At 40.3% G+C, this 19,789-nt stretch overlaps 1 protein-coding gene across 1 annotated transcript; it reads right to left on the reverse strand.

Moving 5' to 3' along the window:
* Nucleotides 1-4,153: 4,153 nt before the first annotated feature.
* Nucleotides 4,154-5,101, reverse strand: LOC110195244 (olfactory receptor 51Q1-like). Its single transcript, XM_020967887.2, has one exon. The coding sequence runs from the start codon at nt 5,099-5,101 to the stop codon at nt 4,154-4,156; it is 948 nt and encodes a 315-aa protein (XP_020823546.1).
* Nucleotides 5,102-19,789: the final 14,688 nt, after the last annotated feature.

Genomic DNA, 19,789 nt, shown 5'->3' on the forward strand with positions numbered 1-19,789 from the left:
TAGCCATGCATGAGAGCCCAGCTCAAATCCCTAGTACTGCCAGCTCAGACAGAGTCCTCAGAATTCTCTGAACTCCCACAGCCCTGACTCTTCTTCAAAGCCACAAATCTTAGCTTTGATTCCATGCTGACAGCGGGGAAAAAAAAAATAGAAAAGGAAAAGGCCCAATAGGATGTTGAAAGACGTCATTCTGCTGTGTTGTCTGTAGAAAAAGAAATGGCAGATAAACTGAGAAAGGCTAAAGATGAGAATAAAGAATGGGGGAATCTCAAAAGTTGGAAAGTTTTTCTGCTAATGTAGCATGATATGCACTGCAGGAATACAGAACTTAGAGTGAGTAGACCAGGGCTCAATTTCTGTTAATATAACATTAATGAATTGTCAGTTAGTACCTGTGAGATTTTGAATTTTCAGTATGGTACAATAGAAAAAGTAGTGACTTGGAAGTCAGATGAGCCTAATTCTAAATCCTCTGTATGACCTTACTCAAGTAATTAAACCTACCTCAGTCTATAAAATCCATAAAATAAGAAGGTTTAGACTAGAGAGACCCCTTGACATTCCTTCCTATATCTATGATCTTACTGATTTCTCTTGGCCTCTGTTTCTCTTTTATTAAAAAAAACAAACAAACAGATTAGAGTAGGTGATCTCTAAGGTCTCTTTTATCTCAATGCCAGTGACTTTGTTTGTCATTGATGCAATCAATGACTGGATTTCAGGAACTATCCTTTCTATTCAGCCCCAAGCTAGGTGAACACAATAGGAGCTCAGAACTTTTTTAGAACAATATAGACTTTTTTTGGGGGGTGGGGCAGGCAATTAGGGTTAAGTGATTTGCCTAGAGTCACACAGCTAGTAACTGTCAAGTGTCTGGTCTGAGACTATATTTGAACTCAGATCCTCCTGACTCCAGGGACAGTGTTCTATCCACTGTGCCATCTAGCTGCCCCAAAACAATATAGCCTTTTAGAGCTGGAAAGAATCCTCACAGATCATCCAGCCTTATTTTCTCATTTTCCATCATTTACAAGACACTGCAACCAAACTGGATTTGCTTGTCCCCTGTTCTTATCTTGCCCTCATACACCCATCCTTTTTCTCACATAGATCTCCAAGGGTTCTGACACCTACAATGAACTTTTCTTCATCCTAAAACCCCATCTCTTCCCATTGAAACCCCCATGTTTCTTCAAATACTAGCTCAGGAACCTTCTCACTTTGGAAAAGCTACCTCAATCCTTTCCAAAACTGTGCCGCATTACCTTATTGGAAGTGATTTTTTTTTCTTCCTCAAACTTACATGGACCTCTCTTTTGACCCTATTACATTCTCCTTTGTATAGTATTTATCTGGGTACATGTAATATCATTCTGTTAGCTTGTCATTTTTTTTTTGAGGGAAAAACCTCTGACTTTTTAAATTTTTGTGTTCCCAGTGAAAATCATAGGGCCTTGTACACATTCAATTAAGCTGAACAAGCATTTATTAATGCTAAAAAACAAAGCAGCTCCTACAATTGAAGAATCTATATTCTACATAGTAGGTGCTCAATGTTTGTTGAATTAAATACAGAAACTGATGCCCAGAAAGAAGCAACTTGTCCAGGATCATACAGGAATTAGTGGCATAGAAATGATAAGAGCCTATATATCCCAACTCAGTCCATTATTTCTTTTCTTACACTATTTGATTAATTAGTAGCTTGGCCCTGGGCTATTTCTCTGGCCACTGTAGGCAATTAATACATTTGTTGAAATATGAATTGAAGTGAATTGAGCAAAAATGTGGTGGACTTCTAGGACAAGATAATGTATACATTATTGAACATGGTTTCCATAGTAGACTTGAGTTATACTTTGTTTGTTTTGTAACAAAGGAAGGTTGGAAATGATTGATGTAAAGATGAACATCGTCAGTAAAATGTGCCTTTAAAAAAAAAGAAATGCAATTGAGCTCTTGCGATCTCAGGACTCGGGACCAGTTTCTCCATCTTCAACTTGGAGAGAATAATTGTTTTGTAGTTTGAATTCACAGTTATAGTGATCACCGAATGAGAACTGAAATGAAAATGATCTGGAAGGTTTGGGGAAATAGAATGCACTTTGTTCATCCAAGATAACTTTATTGTCTTTTCTTTCTGCTACTACTCTTGGCCCAGAGGGGGGGAAGGGGTCTTGTCTAAGGTCACCTAGTGAGACATGTAATATTGGGAACCAGAAGCCCAGTTTTCCTGCCCAGGACTGGTTTTTTTCAGACAAAAGACTATGACTTCATATGGAGCCTCTTCTAGGTAGCCCCACCATGGACTTTTCTCTGGTTTTAACTACTGTCAGTGAAGGAAACACATGCCCCCTGGTGGCCATAGACTTGGTTGCGGGTTACTTCCATGCCTGGAAAAAAAGAGGAAGAGAGAAGGGAAGAATGGAATAAGAAAAAAAGTGGAAGTGAAGAGGATGGAGAGAAGGGAGAAAGAAAGGTATGGGAGAGCAAGAGGGGTGGAAGGAAGTGGTTTCTTTACAAGACCTATGTTAGGGACATAGCAGTATAAACATTTATTTACAGATGAAGAAGCTAAGGCTAGTAATTTTTCTAATGAGAAAAGGAGGACAATGATAATAGAAATGACAGGTGACAGTTATGGAGCATTTCATGCTTTGCAAAGTGCTTCAAACATGCATGAGATTAACCATTATATCACACATTATGCATCTATATTATTGTGTTTACTTACAATCATCTTATGAGAAAATTAACAAAACTGTGATTATTCCCATTTAACAAAAGAGGAAACAGAGTCAGAGAGATAAAATGAATTGTCACATAGCTGGTATGCACAATCATAGCTCAGGTAAATGTCAATACCAGCATTCAAATTCAGGTCTTCTGACTTCAAATCCACTTTCCATTCTGTCAGACTGAGAATAGCTGCTTAACATCCAAGCCAAACCCATCCACATCCTCCTGGTTGGAGAAGACTCCCCAGACAACTTTACCTCTGTTATTTTTGTTACTTCTGAGAGTCCTACCTTGGGAAGAACATTGAGAAGCGAAAGCAAACTTGTAGAAAGGCAAGCAGGAAGCTAAGGAACTGGTGGTCATGTTATACAAAGATTGATAGATGGAACCAAGGAAAGTTTAGCCAGGAAAAGAGAAGACTTGAGGTGGGTATGATAGCTATTTTAAGGCATCTGGCAGGCTGTCATTCCCAGGTCAGTTAATGCCAGCATAGAGAGAAGCATATACATGAGCTGGTTGAGTGAGGGTTCTGTCAATATCATGGCCAGAATGATGGTGTTCTCAATCATGGAAATCATGTATAAGCAGGATTAGACTTTTTTAACCTGGTCACAAATGGGGAGCAATGGGAAGAATTTTTTTTTAAATTTTTGTTTATTTGTTTGTTTTCAGTCATGTCCAACTATTTCCAACTGTAGTTGGTGGTTTCTTGGCAAAGATAATGGAATGGTTTGCCATTTCCTTCTCCAGCTCAATTTACAAATGAGAAAACTGAGGCAAAGAGAGTTAAGTAACTTTCTCAGGGTCACACAGTATCTTAACCAGATATGAATTCAGGAAGATGAGTCTTCCAATTCCAAGCAATATTAGAGCTATCCAAAAAGGGAATGGATTGTCTTGAAGTTAACATGTTTCCTATGTCTGAAAGTGTTTATGTACAGTCTAAATGATACCTTGTTGGGGATATCATAGAGGACATCCACATTTGGGCATAGTTGAGGTAGAGCTCTATGGATCCTTCCAACTCTATGATTTCGTGTTTGTTTTGTTTTGTTTTGAACAATCGTATCCTGCTCTGCTGCCAGCTTGTCCCTGGGGTCTATTTTCCCTTCATATAGTAATTTCCTTTTTTTTTTTTGCATCCAAACAGATCTCCATGCCTTCTGCCTGTATCCAAATGTTCTGTTGATGAGATTCTCCTGCTCCAAGCTCTTTTGTATTCCTTGCTCCAGACCCTTTAGAATTTACCAACATCCTTTGAACATGTGGCTCCTAGAAGTGAACATGATATTCTAGATATACCAGATTTTCATTAAATGAACTGACATGGAAGTTGTCAAAAAAAAATCTCTTGGCAACTTCTCTCTTTTCCTGGCCTGCTATGATTCTACTGACCACAATCTCTACTCCATTCTTAATACACTTTCTTCTGAGAGAGAAGATGGAGGATTCTCTGGTGGATCTGCTTGGTCTTCACAGTGTAGATGATGGGGTTCATCACAGGAGGTGACAGCAGGTAGACATTGGCCATCGCCACATGGACCAGCGGGGAGGCATGCCGAGCAAAGCGGTGGACCATTGACAGCCCTATCATAGGCACATAGAGAACAAGCACAGCCAGAATATGGGAAAGACAGTTGTTGAAGGCCCGAAGACACTCAGCTGGGGAGGCAGCATGTAAGACACTGAAGAAGATCAGTGCATATGAGAAAACAATGAGGAGAGGGTCAAGCACATAAATGACCATGACCAGCCCAAAGCCATACCAGCTGTTGATTGTAGTGTCAAAACAGACCAGGCGGATCATGTCCTGGTGGAGGCAATAGGAGTGAGTGAGTACGTGGGAGTGACAAAAGGGAAGCTGCTGGAGCAGGAAGAGGCGGGGCAAGACCGCTACAACACAGCGGATAACGATGGCCATCCCAATCCTCCTGACAACTGCATCTGTAAGGATAGAGGCATAGCGGAGAGGGTGGCAGATGGCAACATCGCGATCAAAGGCCATGGCCAGAAGGACTGAAGACTCCATGAAGGAGAAGCCATGGAGGAAGAAAAACTGGACAAAACAGGCTTCCAAGCTGATCTTGCGGGCATTGAACCAGAGGAGGCGCATGACTGTGGGCAGCGTAGTGAGGGTCAGACCTAGGTCAGTTTGTGTCAGCATAGAGAGAAACACGTACATGGGCTGGTGGAGTGAGGACTCTGTCCAAATGACAGCCAAGATGACAGTGTTGCCAATCAAAGAAATCATGTATAAGCAGAAGAAAGGGATGGAGATCCAGATGTGCACTGCCTCAAACCCTGGGACTCCCGTAAGGATGAAATAGAAGGATTCTTCAGTGGTGTTAGCGTTGGCTGACATGACAGTTGAACGTAGCACCGAGGCAGGTGTCTCTCTACAAGCAAATAGACTGTGTCTTATTTTGAAGAGAATTTTTGAGTGCTATAGTTTTTCTGTTTACAAAATAATATACTCTATGTATATAATTACAAGGCTTTGAGAAACATTCACTTATTCCTCTTTCTATCATTCTCCTTGTAATATCTGAGTAACACATCATCACAGAGAACCTGTGGAGAAGGGCAGAGCTGGTAAGCTACATAACATCATTGGGCTCAGGGCATATCAGTCATCTTGCCTCTGCATGGACCCAAGAGCAAGGAGGATCATATAGGAACATAAAAGGCCAAAGAGGACCTTAGACTATGAAAAAGGATGAGACAGGGACACAGAGAAAGTTGTCAGGTAGAGCTGGGGCGATATAGGCATTACATGAGAAAAGGATCATGGAAGGTTTTTGTTGTTTTGTTTTGTTTTTTAATATGAAGATCACAGGATTATTTTTAGAGAAATGAGAAGCAATATAGTGACTGAAGATACATGAGAGAGGATTTATGGGGCAGCTGGAGAGCAGAATAGAGGAAGACTGGTCTCAGTGTTAGAATAGAGCTGAGTTTACGTCCTGCCTCAGATACAGCTGTATGATCTTAGACAAGTCATTTAAACTCTCAGCCTCAGTTTCCTCATCTGTAAAATGAAGATAATAGTACCTAACTCACAGGGTTGTTGGAGGCCTCCGTGAGATAACCTATATAAAGCACTTAGCAAAACTTAAAACACAGTATAATGCAAATTAGCTATTGTGATGAAACATTCTTTCCTCTTGCCAAAGGTGATGTACTACAGAGGTAAAATAGTTCCTACATAGACCCGATTGGTTTGCTTGCTTCTTTCACTTTGCTTTTTGTCATTTTTATTGTTACAATAACATGGGGCTGAGGCTTACTGGGAAATGACTAGAGTTTTGTAGTTGTTGTTTTATATTGTGATTCTCAGATTCTATTTCTTTAGGAAAATTAAAAAAAACAACCTGAACTAAACGGAGAAGGGATTTTTCAGCATCTTGTACAGAAGAGAAGGGGAAAAGCAAGACCCAGGCCAGGACAAGACGGAGAAGAATCACTGGAGCCCAGGAATCTGTGAGTGGGAACACAGGAGGAATAGAGAGGGAATGAGCCTTCCTTGCCTGTCCTTCTACCCACAATATACATCCAACAAAATTTACCTTTAGAAGCTCACACTAATTCTGGGTGATCTTTTGTTCCACATGCTGTAAAGGGATAGATGGTTTGTAGATGGTCGCTGAGGTCCCTTCCAAATCTGAAATTCTGTAAGTTGATGATTTATGCATGACAAAAATGGAGTCAGGGTAGCATAATGTGGTATACTCTGGCTCTGGGGTGAGGGGACCCTCATTTATAGTGTCACTGTGCTACTTCCTAGCTGTGTAACTTTGGGCAAAGAACTTAACCCACTGGGACTCAATTTTCGTATTTACAAAATGAGGGAATTGGATAAAGAAGGCTGCTAAGGTCCCTTCCAACTCTAGATTTGTTAGTCGAGGCTAAAAAAGGCTCCTGAAGTCAACTCCACATCTACCTAGACAAGTAGATCATCCCCTGTACCCCTGGAGTTCTCATATTCTTTCATTCAACCTGAAATACTATCATCAACAGGTAGTATGGGGAAGGCCAGAGTGACTTTCCTTGAGCTCACTCCAAAAATATCCCAAAGGTCAATCCCCTGAGAGCACATCATTCTTTTATTTATTTATTTATTGGTTTGTTTGCTTACTTACTTATTTAATTTTAGGCAATTGGGGTTAAGTGACTTGCCCAGGGTCACACAGCTAGTGAGTGTTATGTGTTTGAGGTCAGATTTGAACTCAGGTCCTCCTGACTCCAGGGCCAGTGCACTACACACTGCACCACCTAGCTGCCCTGAGCACACCATTCTTGTAGTGCCCCAGGCTTACAACCCAGTTGCTATCCTTGACACTTCACCCATTCAATTATCAAATCCTGTCATTTACCTTCATGACATCTCTCCAATATGTCCCTTTTGACACTGCCACCAGCCTGGTTCAGGCCCTCATCACCTCATGCCTGGTCTAATCATTACAATGGTCTGTTTCTTGATCTCTGCCTCCAGTCTCTCTTCATTCCAGTTCATCCTCCACTCAGCAGTCAAACTGATCTTCCCCAAACACATCTGACCATATTACCCCTCTTTTCAATAAGCACAAATGGCTCTTACCTTTATGATTGAATATAAAATCCTCTGTTAGGCTTTTACAGCCTACCATAACCTAGCCCCTTCATACTTTTCCAAGTCATCTTATACCTTACTCCCCTCCACATACTTTGTGATTGAGTGCCATTGGCCTCCTTACTCTTCCTTAAATGCAACACTCCATCTCCTGCTCAGTACTTTCACACTCCCCCACACCTAGAACACTTTCTCTGCTCATTTTCCCTCCTATCTTCCTTGGCTTTCTTCACTTCTTGCTTTCTGCAAGAAGTCTTTCCCACCCCTCTTCAATCTTAATGCCTTCCCTCTGAGATTACCCCCAGTTTACCCTGTAGATATGTTGACGGTGGCTAGCTGTTTGTATGTTGCTCTCTTTCTCCCTCTCCCTGCCATTAAACTGAGAGCTTCTTCACTGTAGGGATTGTTTTTTGTTTGTTTCTTTGTTTTTTGTTGTTGTTTTTTCCCTTTCTTTGTGTCCTCAGCATTTCGTGCAGTGCCTGGAAACCATAGATCCTTAATAAATTTTAGGTGAATGACTGATAGTTAATGAATTGTGTGGATGGCCATCTAAGAATCCATTTAATTTTTTCTAGATGCTAGTTCTGTTTCTGACCTAAGTTACCTCTTAGGAAATTAGTTACTTGTGTAGCCCAGAAGTTCTTAACCTGGAATCTCTGATTTTACATATATATATACATACATATATGTATATATATATACATATATATATATATATATGTATGTATGTATATGTGTATATATATACATATAGATAGATAGATATAGATATATAGATAGATATGTATATGTGTACATATATATGCGTGTGTATATATATGTATATGTATATATATACATATATATGTATAAAATTATTTTTTTTTGGCAAGGCAATCAGCCATTGTGACTTGCCCAGGGTCATCGAGCTATTAAGTGTTAAATGTCAAGTATCTGAGGCCAGATTTGGATTCATATCCTCCTGACTCCAGGGCCAGTGCTGTACCCACTGAACCACCTAGCTACTCTGCTAATTGAATTTCAATATAATTAGTTGCCTTTTAAATGCTCTGTATTTTATTTTATACATTTAAAAATATGCATTCTAGAAGGGGAGCAAAGGTGATACCAGACTGCCAAGGGGCTGATCCATGCACAAAAACAGTCAAGAATCCCTGTTTTAGCCCATACTAAATTTAACCGTTTCAGTAGCAGATGAGATCATAGTTGATAGAACATACCTGTATTCCACATTTCCAACCCCCTCAGAAGTTTGCATATTTATTCTGTCCTCACCAAACCTCCATTTTTACAGAGAAGTTTCTTCAAAGTGTCAGTTTATCCTCACATGCTATTCCCATTCCATGAATCTTCCTAGTTCCCCTACTTGAGGCCTTCTCCAGGTACCTTAGCTGTTAGGTTCTCCTTTTTCTGCCTCAAACAGGCTCTCTCTCACAAAGAACAATAACGGCTGCTGAGAGGAAGAAAGATGGCTTCCCCTTCCCCCAGCATGGTTTGGTCTGACACAATCAAGTGTTCTGTTAGCTTCTGGAGATCATTTTAAGGATAAGGAAGTGATTAGATGGAAAAGGAAAGGAAATAAGCATTTATATAGTGTTTGCTATGTACTAGGCAGTGTGCTAAGTGCAGATAAATTAAAGATATTATCTCAGTTGAAACTGAGGTCAAGTTACTTGCTCAGTTTTATACAACTAATAAGTGTCTGGGGCTGGATTTGATCTCAGACCTTCCTGTCTCCAGGCTCAGCACCCTAGCTACCAGGCCACTAGCTGCCTCTAAAAAAGACCCAAAGATTATTAGAGAAGATGAGTTAGGGCATCTTTCCATAGGGTTAAGGGAAGTCTGCTTTCCAATTCATCTAGTGGTTTCTTTAATCCATGAGCTAATAAGTGTTGCTTGCTTGATTTCATTATTCAGGACAAAGTAATTTTGGCTGCATTGTCCAGTTCGTCCAGGACACAGTGATGGTGATCTGGCCAAAGCATGTGTCAGTAATCAGGGATGGGAGTTTTCAAACCACTGAAAAGTAAAGTGTTGATACTCACTAACAGGTACTCTTGACCTGTGGTCCATGAGCCAATTTCAGAAGGACTGTGGACTTAGGCGGAAAAACAAACAACTTTATTTCAATATGAAGTTTCCTTTGCTGTGCCTTTGTTTTCCTTTTTACTCCCATGTATTTTATTTTATGAATGTAAGGACAATATTTTGAGAAGGGGTCAGAAGCTGGTAGGGCATCACCAAACTGCCAAAGGGGTCCCTAATACCACATAAAAAGAATAAAAGCCCCTGCAGCCTCTTTTCAGCTCCCCTTTCTTCCCACGTCTCTATAAATTTATCTACTTTTTTCCCTACTTACACAGGAAGACCCTTCTCTCCCTCCGCTAAGAATTCCCCTTTTCCTTCAGGTGGAGGGCCTCACCTGTATTCCTATAGGTTCAAGACACCCTGTGCCCGTGGAACTGCCATCTCTTGCAGATCTCTGACCTCCACTGTGTGGTGAGTACAGCTGGGGCTAGTATAAGGTATCCATGTGTCCCTAGAGGGTAGGAGTCCAGGTTTTAAATTTTAAAGATTCAAGAGGGTAGAGGCATAGATATAATCATTAACGGACATAGGATCTCCCTTGAGTCTATTCACTTTAACAACTAGATTATGGTTACTCCCTTCTGCTTGAGAATTCATGGAAACAATTAAATCACGGATGGGCCATGATCTCCCTCCGCTCTTGGAGTACGCGCACACACACACACACACACACACACACACACACACACACACCCCAATCAAGTCATAAATTCAGCTGCATGTGTCTTCACTCCCACCTTCTATCCCATCCCTACTGCACAATGCTTTTAATTTTCTTGTGTATCCAATTGGGTTTAGAGCCTGGAAGAAAAAGGTGCTACATAAATATTCACCATTAACAAAATGAAAATGGGTGATTACAAGATTTTAAAATGCAGACTCAGAGAGTCCTCCTCCAGTTTACTCTGTACAAACCTTCAATGTACATGGTTGATTGCAGGTCAGAATGTGAGCACCACAAAAGCCAGAGAACCTATTTATCATTCTTGTTTTAGCATAATTTAAGCATTTAACTAAGTGCTTTGTGAATTAATGTGGTTCTCAAGGTCTTTAAAGGCTGAAAATGATTCTTAATTTCAGCATTACCATTATATTACACTAAAAATCAAATATGACATCAATATATATTTTATATAATTAAATAAACTTATTTATATTTATTTTATTATATATATTTATATTATATATAATATTTGTGACATGCCTATATAATTTTAACTGGCATTCATCAGAACCAACCCTTTCTGAACTTGACCTTTCTTCCTGCTTCTTGTCATTCTTTTTCAAGAGGAAGCTGTGTGATCTACATCAAATAGAAAAAAAAAAAGAAAGTATGTTAAAAAAAGGAAAAGTGGTCATTTTTCTTTCTGTTTTAGTTTAAATAAGACTTGGACTTTAAGTATCTGCCTGACCCCAATTAATTTCACAAAAATATAGCTCTTCCAAATATACAATTAATCAAATATTCAGAATGGGGAAGGCATGTGTTCCATTACACTCTGCCTTGGCCACATCCAGTCTCTAACATTCTCCAATTCTGTCTATCCCATTTTGGGGAGCACATTGCTGAACTAAACAACTTCCAAAGGAGGGCAAGTGGGATAATGAAGGGTCTTGTGATCACATGATCATAGCTCTATAAATGCCTCAGATGGCATTCTTCATCTTGCAGATGAGGAATGTGAGGCTGAGAGCAGATAAGTGATTTGCTCAAAGTCTCACAGGTAACATGTCAGACAGGGCGTTTGAACCAGGTCCTCCTTCTCCACACTTTCCCTTTACCGTGCTTCCTTCATCAACTCTTTCATTACCTGAAGGAACAGGGAATATCAAGCTTTGGGAAGAGAAGACTTAGGGGAAAACACGCTTTCTGTCTTTAGCTATATGAAAACTAGCCGCGTAAAAGAGCTAGACCTGTCCAGAGGACAGAACTTGGAGAAGCGAAGGAATGACAGTTATTAACTGCCTACTATGTATCAGGTACTGTGCTATGCATCTTACAAATACTATCTCATTTGATCTTCACATCAATCCTAGGACGTGAGAGGTATTATCATCCCCATTTTCATTTGAGGAAGGTGAGACAGACAGAGGTTAAATGACTTGCCAGGGTCACTTAGCCAGTAAGTGTCTGAGACAAAATTGGCACTCAGGTTCTCCTGACTCCAGGCCCAGGCTTATCCACTGTACCATCGAACTGTCCTACGTGGAATAGTTGGGAGCAGGTATGTAGCAGATACACAGAAAAACGCTTAGCAATTCCACCTGTTGGCAAATGACATCAGCCCCAGGGAGGCAGTGAATTCCCTAGCATCGGAGACTTTTAAACAGAAGATGCTGGCTCATTTATTTATTTTATTGGTGGGGTGGAGGCTGAGAGAATAGGGAAGGTAGGGGAAAGGGAAGGGAGAAAGTTGCTGTAGCAAGGGTTTTTAGAAGTTATAGACTGGATTAGGTGATCTCAAAGCTCATTTTCCACCAACTTATCTACTTGGTTCTGACTCCAACATTTTTTCATCATGCCACTGTGCAGGGTACCTTCTAGCATTCCCTTCTGCCTTTTCAGCCTTCTTTTGTGTATTGGCTTCCTCCATTAAACTGTAAGCTTGCTCAGAGCAGGGATTGTCTTTCTTTTCCTTATTTGTATCCTCAACACTTAGCACAGTGCCTGGCACTTAGTAAGCACTTAATAAATGTCTCTTACTATAAAAAGTGTCCTGAATCATCTTTTAAACATTAAATATCCTGAGGAGAAAGGCCTGAGACCTTATGATAGATGAGAAAAAGATGAGAAAAAAAACTGACCCCTCTTTCCTTTATGGAGACCCCAAAGAATATGCTCATGTCTCAGTTTTACACGACATGCAAAAGAATGCCATGCTGAATCTGCTTAGTCTTAATTCTGTAGATGGCGGGATTTGTTGGTGGAGGGAAGAGGAGGCAGACATATGGACACAGCTCATGACAATATGAGCCACATATGCCACTGCTTTCCAAAATGGTGGATAAGAGACAAGCCAATCACTGACATAGCAGACCAGAACACAGCAGAGACACAGGTGTTAAGGGCATTGGCTCTCTCCTCTCTAGAGGATTAATACAGACATAAAAAGGGTGCTCATGTCCAAGAAGAAAGTAAAAGACAAGGAAACAAGGTAGATATCAGCCCAGACCACTGTGATTACATCTTGGTGGAGGCAGAAGCCTTGAAAGAGAACCTGGGAATGGCAGTAAGAAAGCCAATGGAGGGGCACTATTGGTGGAACCATAGACACAGCCCCTTGGTAGTGTCTTCACCTCTATTTTCACTACTCTGGAGTTAGTGAGACTGAAGGTGTATCTCAGTGAGTTACAATTGACTGCACCACCCATTCTCTGGGCTTTCTCCACAATGCCATAGAAACCTCTTCACTCTGGAAACTAGCTATACCCCTGAACTTCCACATTAGAAGTACCCTCTACCCCTGCAGCCTCTCTCTGATGGGCTAGTTAAGAAGCTCCATTTTAAGAAGTACAAGCAGCCCATGCTTCATTCCTCTCCAGGCTGTACTCCTGACTTCCCCAGACTTTCTGTTCTATGCTCCTTTGTAAGAAACCTTCATCTTTCCTCCTCTTTCCCACACCTACTCCCTATCTCCCTTTTTTCAGTTTCCTCTTAAAAGGAAATTACAATGTCATTAGAATATCATTAGAATGTCAGCTCCTTGAGGACAAGGAATGTCTTTCTGCCTGTATTTGTTTTCCCAGCACTTAGCACGGTACTTGAAACATAGAAAGTGCCTAATAAATGCTTGTTAACAGATTGACTGGTGTTAGGCCCTGGCAAATAAGACACTTGAACTTGATTACATTGTGGAGAGTGAGTGAATAAAGTAGGCCTAGGAGAAGCAAATTAAGTAAAACCAAGAAGAAGGCCATTGTGTCTTCATGATAAGACCATAGGACCTACTTCACAGTGCACATTGTGGTCATAATCACTACTTAGAGTTTGACCATCAGCATAACCAGAAAGTAGGACATGGGCTCATGGAGGTCATCCCCAGTGAGGAAGACGAGTGTTCCATTGCCAAGGACCACACAGAACATACAGCAAAAAACAGGATGGAGATCCAGTGATAAGCTTGATCCAGACCTGGAAATGCAGTCAGCAATAAGGGGGCTGAGCTGATATAGGGGAATATAGTGGTACCTTTTCAGAAGAAAGAAAGGAGTCCAATGTAGTTATGGTCTCTGAAACACAGGTTCTTTTCTTGTTTTCATTAGCCTGCCTTTTTGAAGATAATTATCAGGTTACCAACATCCTCTTGGACCTTTTCTTAAGGAAACATTTATGTATAGATTGTGTAGATGATTAATATGGTACTTCCTCAATAATATATAGCTAATTGTCTCACAGTTAATATGTGTTAGAGCTAAGAATCTATATTCTAATCCTAATGTCCTGCCTATTGATCTCCAATACTTTCCCATTCATTATCTTTTGAATCTGGACTCTTCCGTCCTGTGGTCTGAAACTTTGCAATTGTACCTTAATTTAACCTCAGCCATCCTTGACCCTCATCTTTGGTCTTAGCCTCTCTGCTATACAACAGGAATAAGTCTTGTTCTATTAGTTCTGAGGACACTGGGTGAGCTCTCTCTGATTTTGCTTGTGACCCCAGATCTAAATTAACCTATTTACCTCAGGCCTTCCATAGTTGCTGCCATGCTCCCACCCTCTTCACTTTTCCCCAGAGATCCCAAAGATAACCTTGTAATAGAATGCATTATATTTCCCACTAGATTAGGACAGAACAGCAGCTCTACAGAAGTCTTTCTGAGCCTTCATTTTTTTTTCTTTTCCAATTTACTTGGACCCATTTTGTTCTCATACCTCTTCTGTTTAGTTCCCTTTTTCTTTTTTCTCTGAATATAGAGTTGACCTTCCTAGGCAAAGGATGTAAAACTCAATAAAAGAAGGAATGTTACCTTTTTGCCTTGACACTTTTAATTTGTCCAACACAAATCCCCATATGAAGCAATTATTGCTGTATCCCACTGAACTGTGGTGCTACAAATGTATAGTGCTCAGTCCTTCTGTGGCTCCAAGGAAATAGAATGCTTTCTCTATCAAGATGGACTCTGTACCATAATAGCATCATTGTCAGTAAAGAGAGGCAGATCTCTGGGCAGCATGGATGATTTTTCCTTTCCTGGGAGAAACTGGTATGGAAAAAAATTCACTCAGAGCCTTCAACCAATGTACCCAGGATCAGGACATGTCTGTATCATATGAATGAACAATATGGTGAGATTCCTGAGGATGGCAACTGTTTCCTTCATATCTCTATCCCCTACCTCACCAAAAACAAAGTCTTTCCCATCAGATGTATTTAGGTCCTTGGTGAGATCACCTCAAGAGTCTTGTCTGCTATGTTCTGTCCCTGTTCTCCCTTCAGCCCAAGAATCCAAAACAATGTCCCCTCCCTAGCCTTCTCTCTTACCTGACAGAGCTTTGTCAAGGAAATTGCTAGGACTTGGAGTCAGATCTATTTTAATTCTAGCTCTATTACTTGGTACCTCTATGACTTTGGGCAAATTCCTTAACATCTCTGGGGCTTGTTTTTTCACATGTATAAAATGAAAGGAATTAAACCAAATGACCCCTAAGGCCCTTTACTAGCTCAGAATCTATGCTCATATCATCTTGCATTCCTTATTTTCTCATTCTCCTCCTCTCCTCTTCCACTTTGTTTCTGTAATCCATCTTTTCCCTTTTCTTCATCATCTGATCTACTCATATCCTCCAGATACACAAATAGTAGCTTTGTTTGGGTGGTTGAAGAGATAATTATGGATATTATAGCCACCTTCAAGTATTTCAAGGACTATTATTTAGAAGAGTGGTTAGTTACTGTACTTAGACTAAAAAGCCAAAGGAGTAATGCATGTAGAGGCTAGGAGGGAAAGCTAGGCTTTATGTAAGAAATCAATTTGTAATGATCAGAGCTACCAAAAAGTAAAAAGCAAAATGTGCTGCCCTAGTAGGTACTGGATTTCCCCACACTTGAGACCTTCAGGGAGTTGATCCCCTTGCTAAGTTTATTGTGGAGTGGGTTCTTGTTCAAGAGCAAATCTGAAGTTCCTTTCAGCTCTGAGATTCTCTGATTCTGTGAATTCCTTTGCACTCTGCCCAAGGCTTGATATCCAGAGTATCCTGTAAATGCAATCTATCAGCCTGCTACTTGTGGCCTAGCAGTATCTAGCAACACCTTCCCTCTATGCCATCATGTCACACTACCCCGATTCACGTGATTGATGTTCCATCCAAATTAGACTATTCACCATCTCCCATATAGGACCTGTACTTTCCCATGTTCATGCTTCTTCACAATTTCCCTGTGCTTAGAAAGCATTTTCCCTGTAAAGTCCATGGTCATTTAAATCCTTTCTGGATTTGAGACTCAGCTCAAATACATCATGTTATATAATGCTCTTTCCAACCTAACCCACATCCTATTTGGTTTCTATAAATGAAGCATGTAGCATGTGTTATTTTGGATTATCATTGGCTTTCTATGTGCTATATAGCCTAATGGAGCACATATGGTATAGCAGATAGACAGCTAACCTTGAAGCTCATAAGACTTAGCTTCAGGTCCTGCTTCTGACAGGGACAACCTTCATGGCCCTGGGCAAGTCATTCAATCTCTTAGTTCTCTATATAATGCTCTAATACTCTCTAAACTGCTGAGAAGGTGCTGGTATACAATGATAAAGGTAATTTAGTCCCTCAGGAGTTCTTTATGTCAATGAAATCATAGGTACAGTACTTATTTGTAAAAAAAACATAATGATTTACATGCAATTATTGCTTAATAAATGTTAAATTCAATTCAATTAAGATTTACTAATCACAGAGAACAAAAAGCCAATCTTATAGAACAGAAGGCCAACAAGAGGGTGTTTTAAGCAGGATGTGAGAATTAAGATTTTCCCACAGCCTTGGTGGTGGCAGTGGAGATAGTTTAGGGGAGCAGTGGAGTGTTGAAAGCATGGCAGGAGTGTCTGACCCATGGGCATATCTCTGGCTGTGGCTATTAGGCATGTCTGAGCATGAGAGACTTTATCAATATTTGATTTAAATTCTCTTCTCAATTACTTTCTATGTGTGTGTAATAGTCATTAAACCTCTCTGAGCTACAATTTCTTTATCTTAATGTTGGAATAAACATCTCTCAGTGTATTATTGCAAAGCTATAGGTGGCAAAGACCCTTCCTTCTTTTTTTTCATCATTTTTTTTCTTTTTTTAATTTATTTTTAGTTTCCAACATTCACTTCCACAAGATTTTAGTTCCAAATTTTCTCCCCATCTCATCCCTCCCCCCACCCAAGATGGCATGAATTCTGAATACCCCTTCCTCTAATTTGCCCTCCCTTCTATCTCACTCTCCCCCCTTCTCTTATCCCCTTTCCCTTCTATTTTCCTGTAGGGCAGGATAGATTTCTATATCCCATTTCCTGTATTTCTTATTTCCCAGTTGCATGTGAAAACAATTTTTTTAACATGTGTTTTTAAAACTTTGGGTTCTAAATTTTCTCCCTTCCTCTCTCCCCACCCACCCTCATTGAAAAGGCAAGCAACTCGATACAGGTTATACATGTGTAGTGATGCAAAACACTTACATAGTAGTCATGTGATGAAAAACTAAGTATATTTACCTTCATCCTCTCCTGCCCCCATTTATTCTATTCTCTCTTTTGACTTTGTCCCTCCTCAGAAGTGTTTGACTCTGATTACCCCTTCCCCCAATCTGCCCTCCCCTTTATCATCCCCCTGTTCTCTTGTCCCCTTCCCCACTATTTTCCTGTAGGGTAAGATAGGTTTCCATACCCAATTGAGTGTCTATGTTATTCCTTCCTTAAGCCAAATCCTATGAGAATAAGATTCACTCATTCCCTCCCACCCTCCCCATTTCCCTCCATTGTAAAAGCCTTTCCTTGTCTGTTTTATGTGAGATAATTTACCCCACTCTACCTCTCCTTTCTCCTTCTCCCAGTATAATCCTCTCTCACCCCCTAATTTTGCTCTCCAGATATCATCCCTTCATCTTCAACTCACTCTGTGCCCTCTATCTATCTATCTATATGTATATATGCATATATACATAACTATATATATATATACATACATACATATAATTTTTCCTCCAACTACCCTAATACTGACAAAGGTCCCATGGGTTACAAATATCATCTTTCCATGTAGGAATGTAAACAGTTCAACCTTAATAAATCTCTTATGATTTCTCTTTCCTGTTTACCTCTTCATGTTTCACTTGAGTCTTGTATTTGAAAGTCAGCTCTGTTCTTTTCATCAAGAATGCTTGAAAGTCCTCCATTTCACTGAATGACCATTTTTTCCCCTGAAGGATTATACTCAGTATTGCTGGGTAGGTGATTTTTGGTTGTAATCCTATCTCCTTTGCCCTCCGGAATATTGTATTCCATGCCCAGTGGTCCCTTAATGTGGAAGCTGCTAAATCTTGTGTTATCCTGATTGTGTTTCCACAGTACTTGAACTGTTTCCTTCTGGCTGCTTGCAATATTTTCTCCTTGACCTGGGAACTCTGGAATTTGGCTTCAATATTCCTAGGAGTTTTCCTTTGGGGATCTCTTTCAGGAGGAGATCTGTGGATTCTTTCAATTTCTGTTTTGCCCTCTGGTTCTAAAATATCAGGGCAGTTTTCCTTGATAATTTCTTGAAAGATGGTGTCTAGGGTCTTTTTCTGATCATGGCTTTCAGATAGTCCAATAATTTTTAAATTCTCTCTCCTGGATCTATTTTCCAGGTCAGTTGTTTTTCCAATGAGATATTTCACATTTCTATTTTTTCATTCTTTTGGATTTGTTTACAGTGTCTTGATTTCTCATAAAGTCACTAGCTTCCAATTGCTCATTCTAATTTTTAAGGAAGTATTTTCTTCAGTAAGCTTTTGGACTTCCTTTTCCATTTGGCCAATTTTGCTTTTTAGGGCATTTTCTCCTCATTGGCTTTTTGGACCTCTTTTGCCATTTGGGTTAGGCTTTTTAAGGTGTTATTTTCTTCAGTATTTTTTTGGGTCTCCTTTAGCAAGCTGTTGACATGTTTTTCATGATTTTCTTGCATCACTTCATTTCTCTTCCCAGTTTTTCCTCTACTTCTCTTACTTGCTTCTCAAAATCCTTTTGAGCTTCCATGGCCTGGGACTGTATTTTTCTTGGAGGCTTTGGATGTAGGAGCTTTGGACTTAGTCGTCTTCTGGTTGTATGTTTTGATCTTCTTTGTTACCAAAGTAAGATTCTGTGGTCTGACTCTTTTTATGCTGTTTGCTCATAATCTCAGCCAATTAGTTGAGTTATAAACTCTTTGTTAAGGTAGAGGTCTGCTTCCAGTGTGGAGAATGTACTATCCCAGACTTCGGGGGTTTTGTGCAACTGGTTTCAGAAATACTTCTAGGGACCTGTAAATTTTCAGTTCTTCCAAGGTGCTATGATCAAGGGTGAGGGGTTTACTCCTTTCCTGGCTTGTGCTCTGGTCTATGAGTGACCACAAGTACTCTTTTCTGTCTTGGAACTGTGAGGAGTATTCTTTCTTCACCACCACTACAAGCTCCACCATGTTAGCACTCCTCCTTGCCCCAGGACTGCCACCCAGAACTGTGACCCAGATCAAGCATGGGCAAAGTAAGAGAATTCTGCACCAGCAGAGAGATCCCTGCAATCCCCCTCTGATCAACTATTTGATTGCCCCTCAGTCTATGGTCCAGAAGCTCAAGAAGCAGCTGCCACCAAGCTGGATGGAGCTGATTCCATGCTTCTTTCTCTCATCACAGCCACAGACTTTTCCTACTGAGCTTCTAAGTTGTCTTTGGCGTTTGTGGGTTGAGAAGTCTGGAAACTGCCACAACTGACAGCAATTCAGTCCTCTGAGGCCTGCTCCAGGTTTGCTGAGGCCTGCCTAGCCTCTGCGCCATCTGACACAATATACCTTTCCAATCAACCATCCAGGCTGTCTTGGGCTGTAAATTTGTTTTACTCTGTCTTTTTGTGGGTTCTGCTGCTTTAGAATTTGTTTAGAGCCATTTTTCATAAGTATTTGGGTGGTTTGAGGGAGAGCTCAAGCAAGTCACTGCTTTTACACCACCATCATGGCTCTGTCCCCCAAGACCCTTCCTTCTTAAAAACTCTCATGTCACTTAACCTGTTGCACTCTCATGCACTCTAATTATTCCATTTAGTAATGCCACTATTTGTGTTTTTAGTAGTTAAACTTATTTTTTTAAATTAACAGAAATTTATTCTCTCTCACTCCCATCTCCCCCAACCAAAAA

Source organism: Phascolarctos cinereus, unplaced genomic scaffold, assembly GCF_003287225.1.
Source record: "Phascolarctos cinereus isolate Bilbo 61053 unplaced genomic scaffold, phaCin_HiC Scaffold_726;HRSCAF=1367, whole genome shotgun sequence".
NCBI classification, from domain to species: domain Eukaryota; kingdom Metazoa; phylum Chordata; class Mammalia; order Diprotodontia; family Phascolarctidae; genus Phascolarctos; species Phascolarctos cinereus.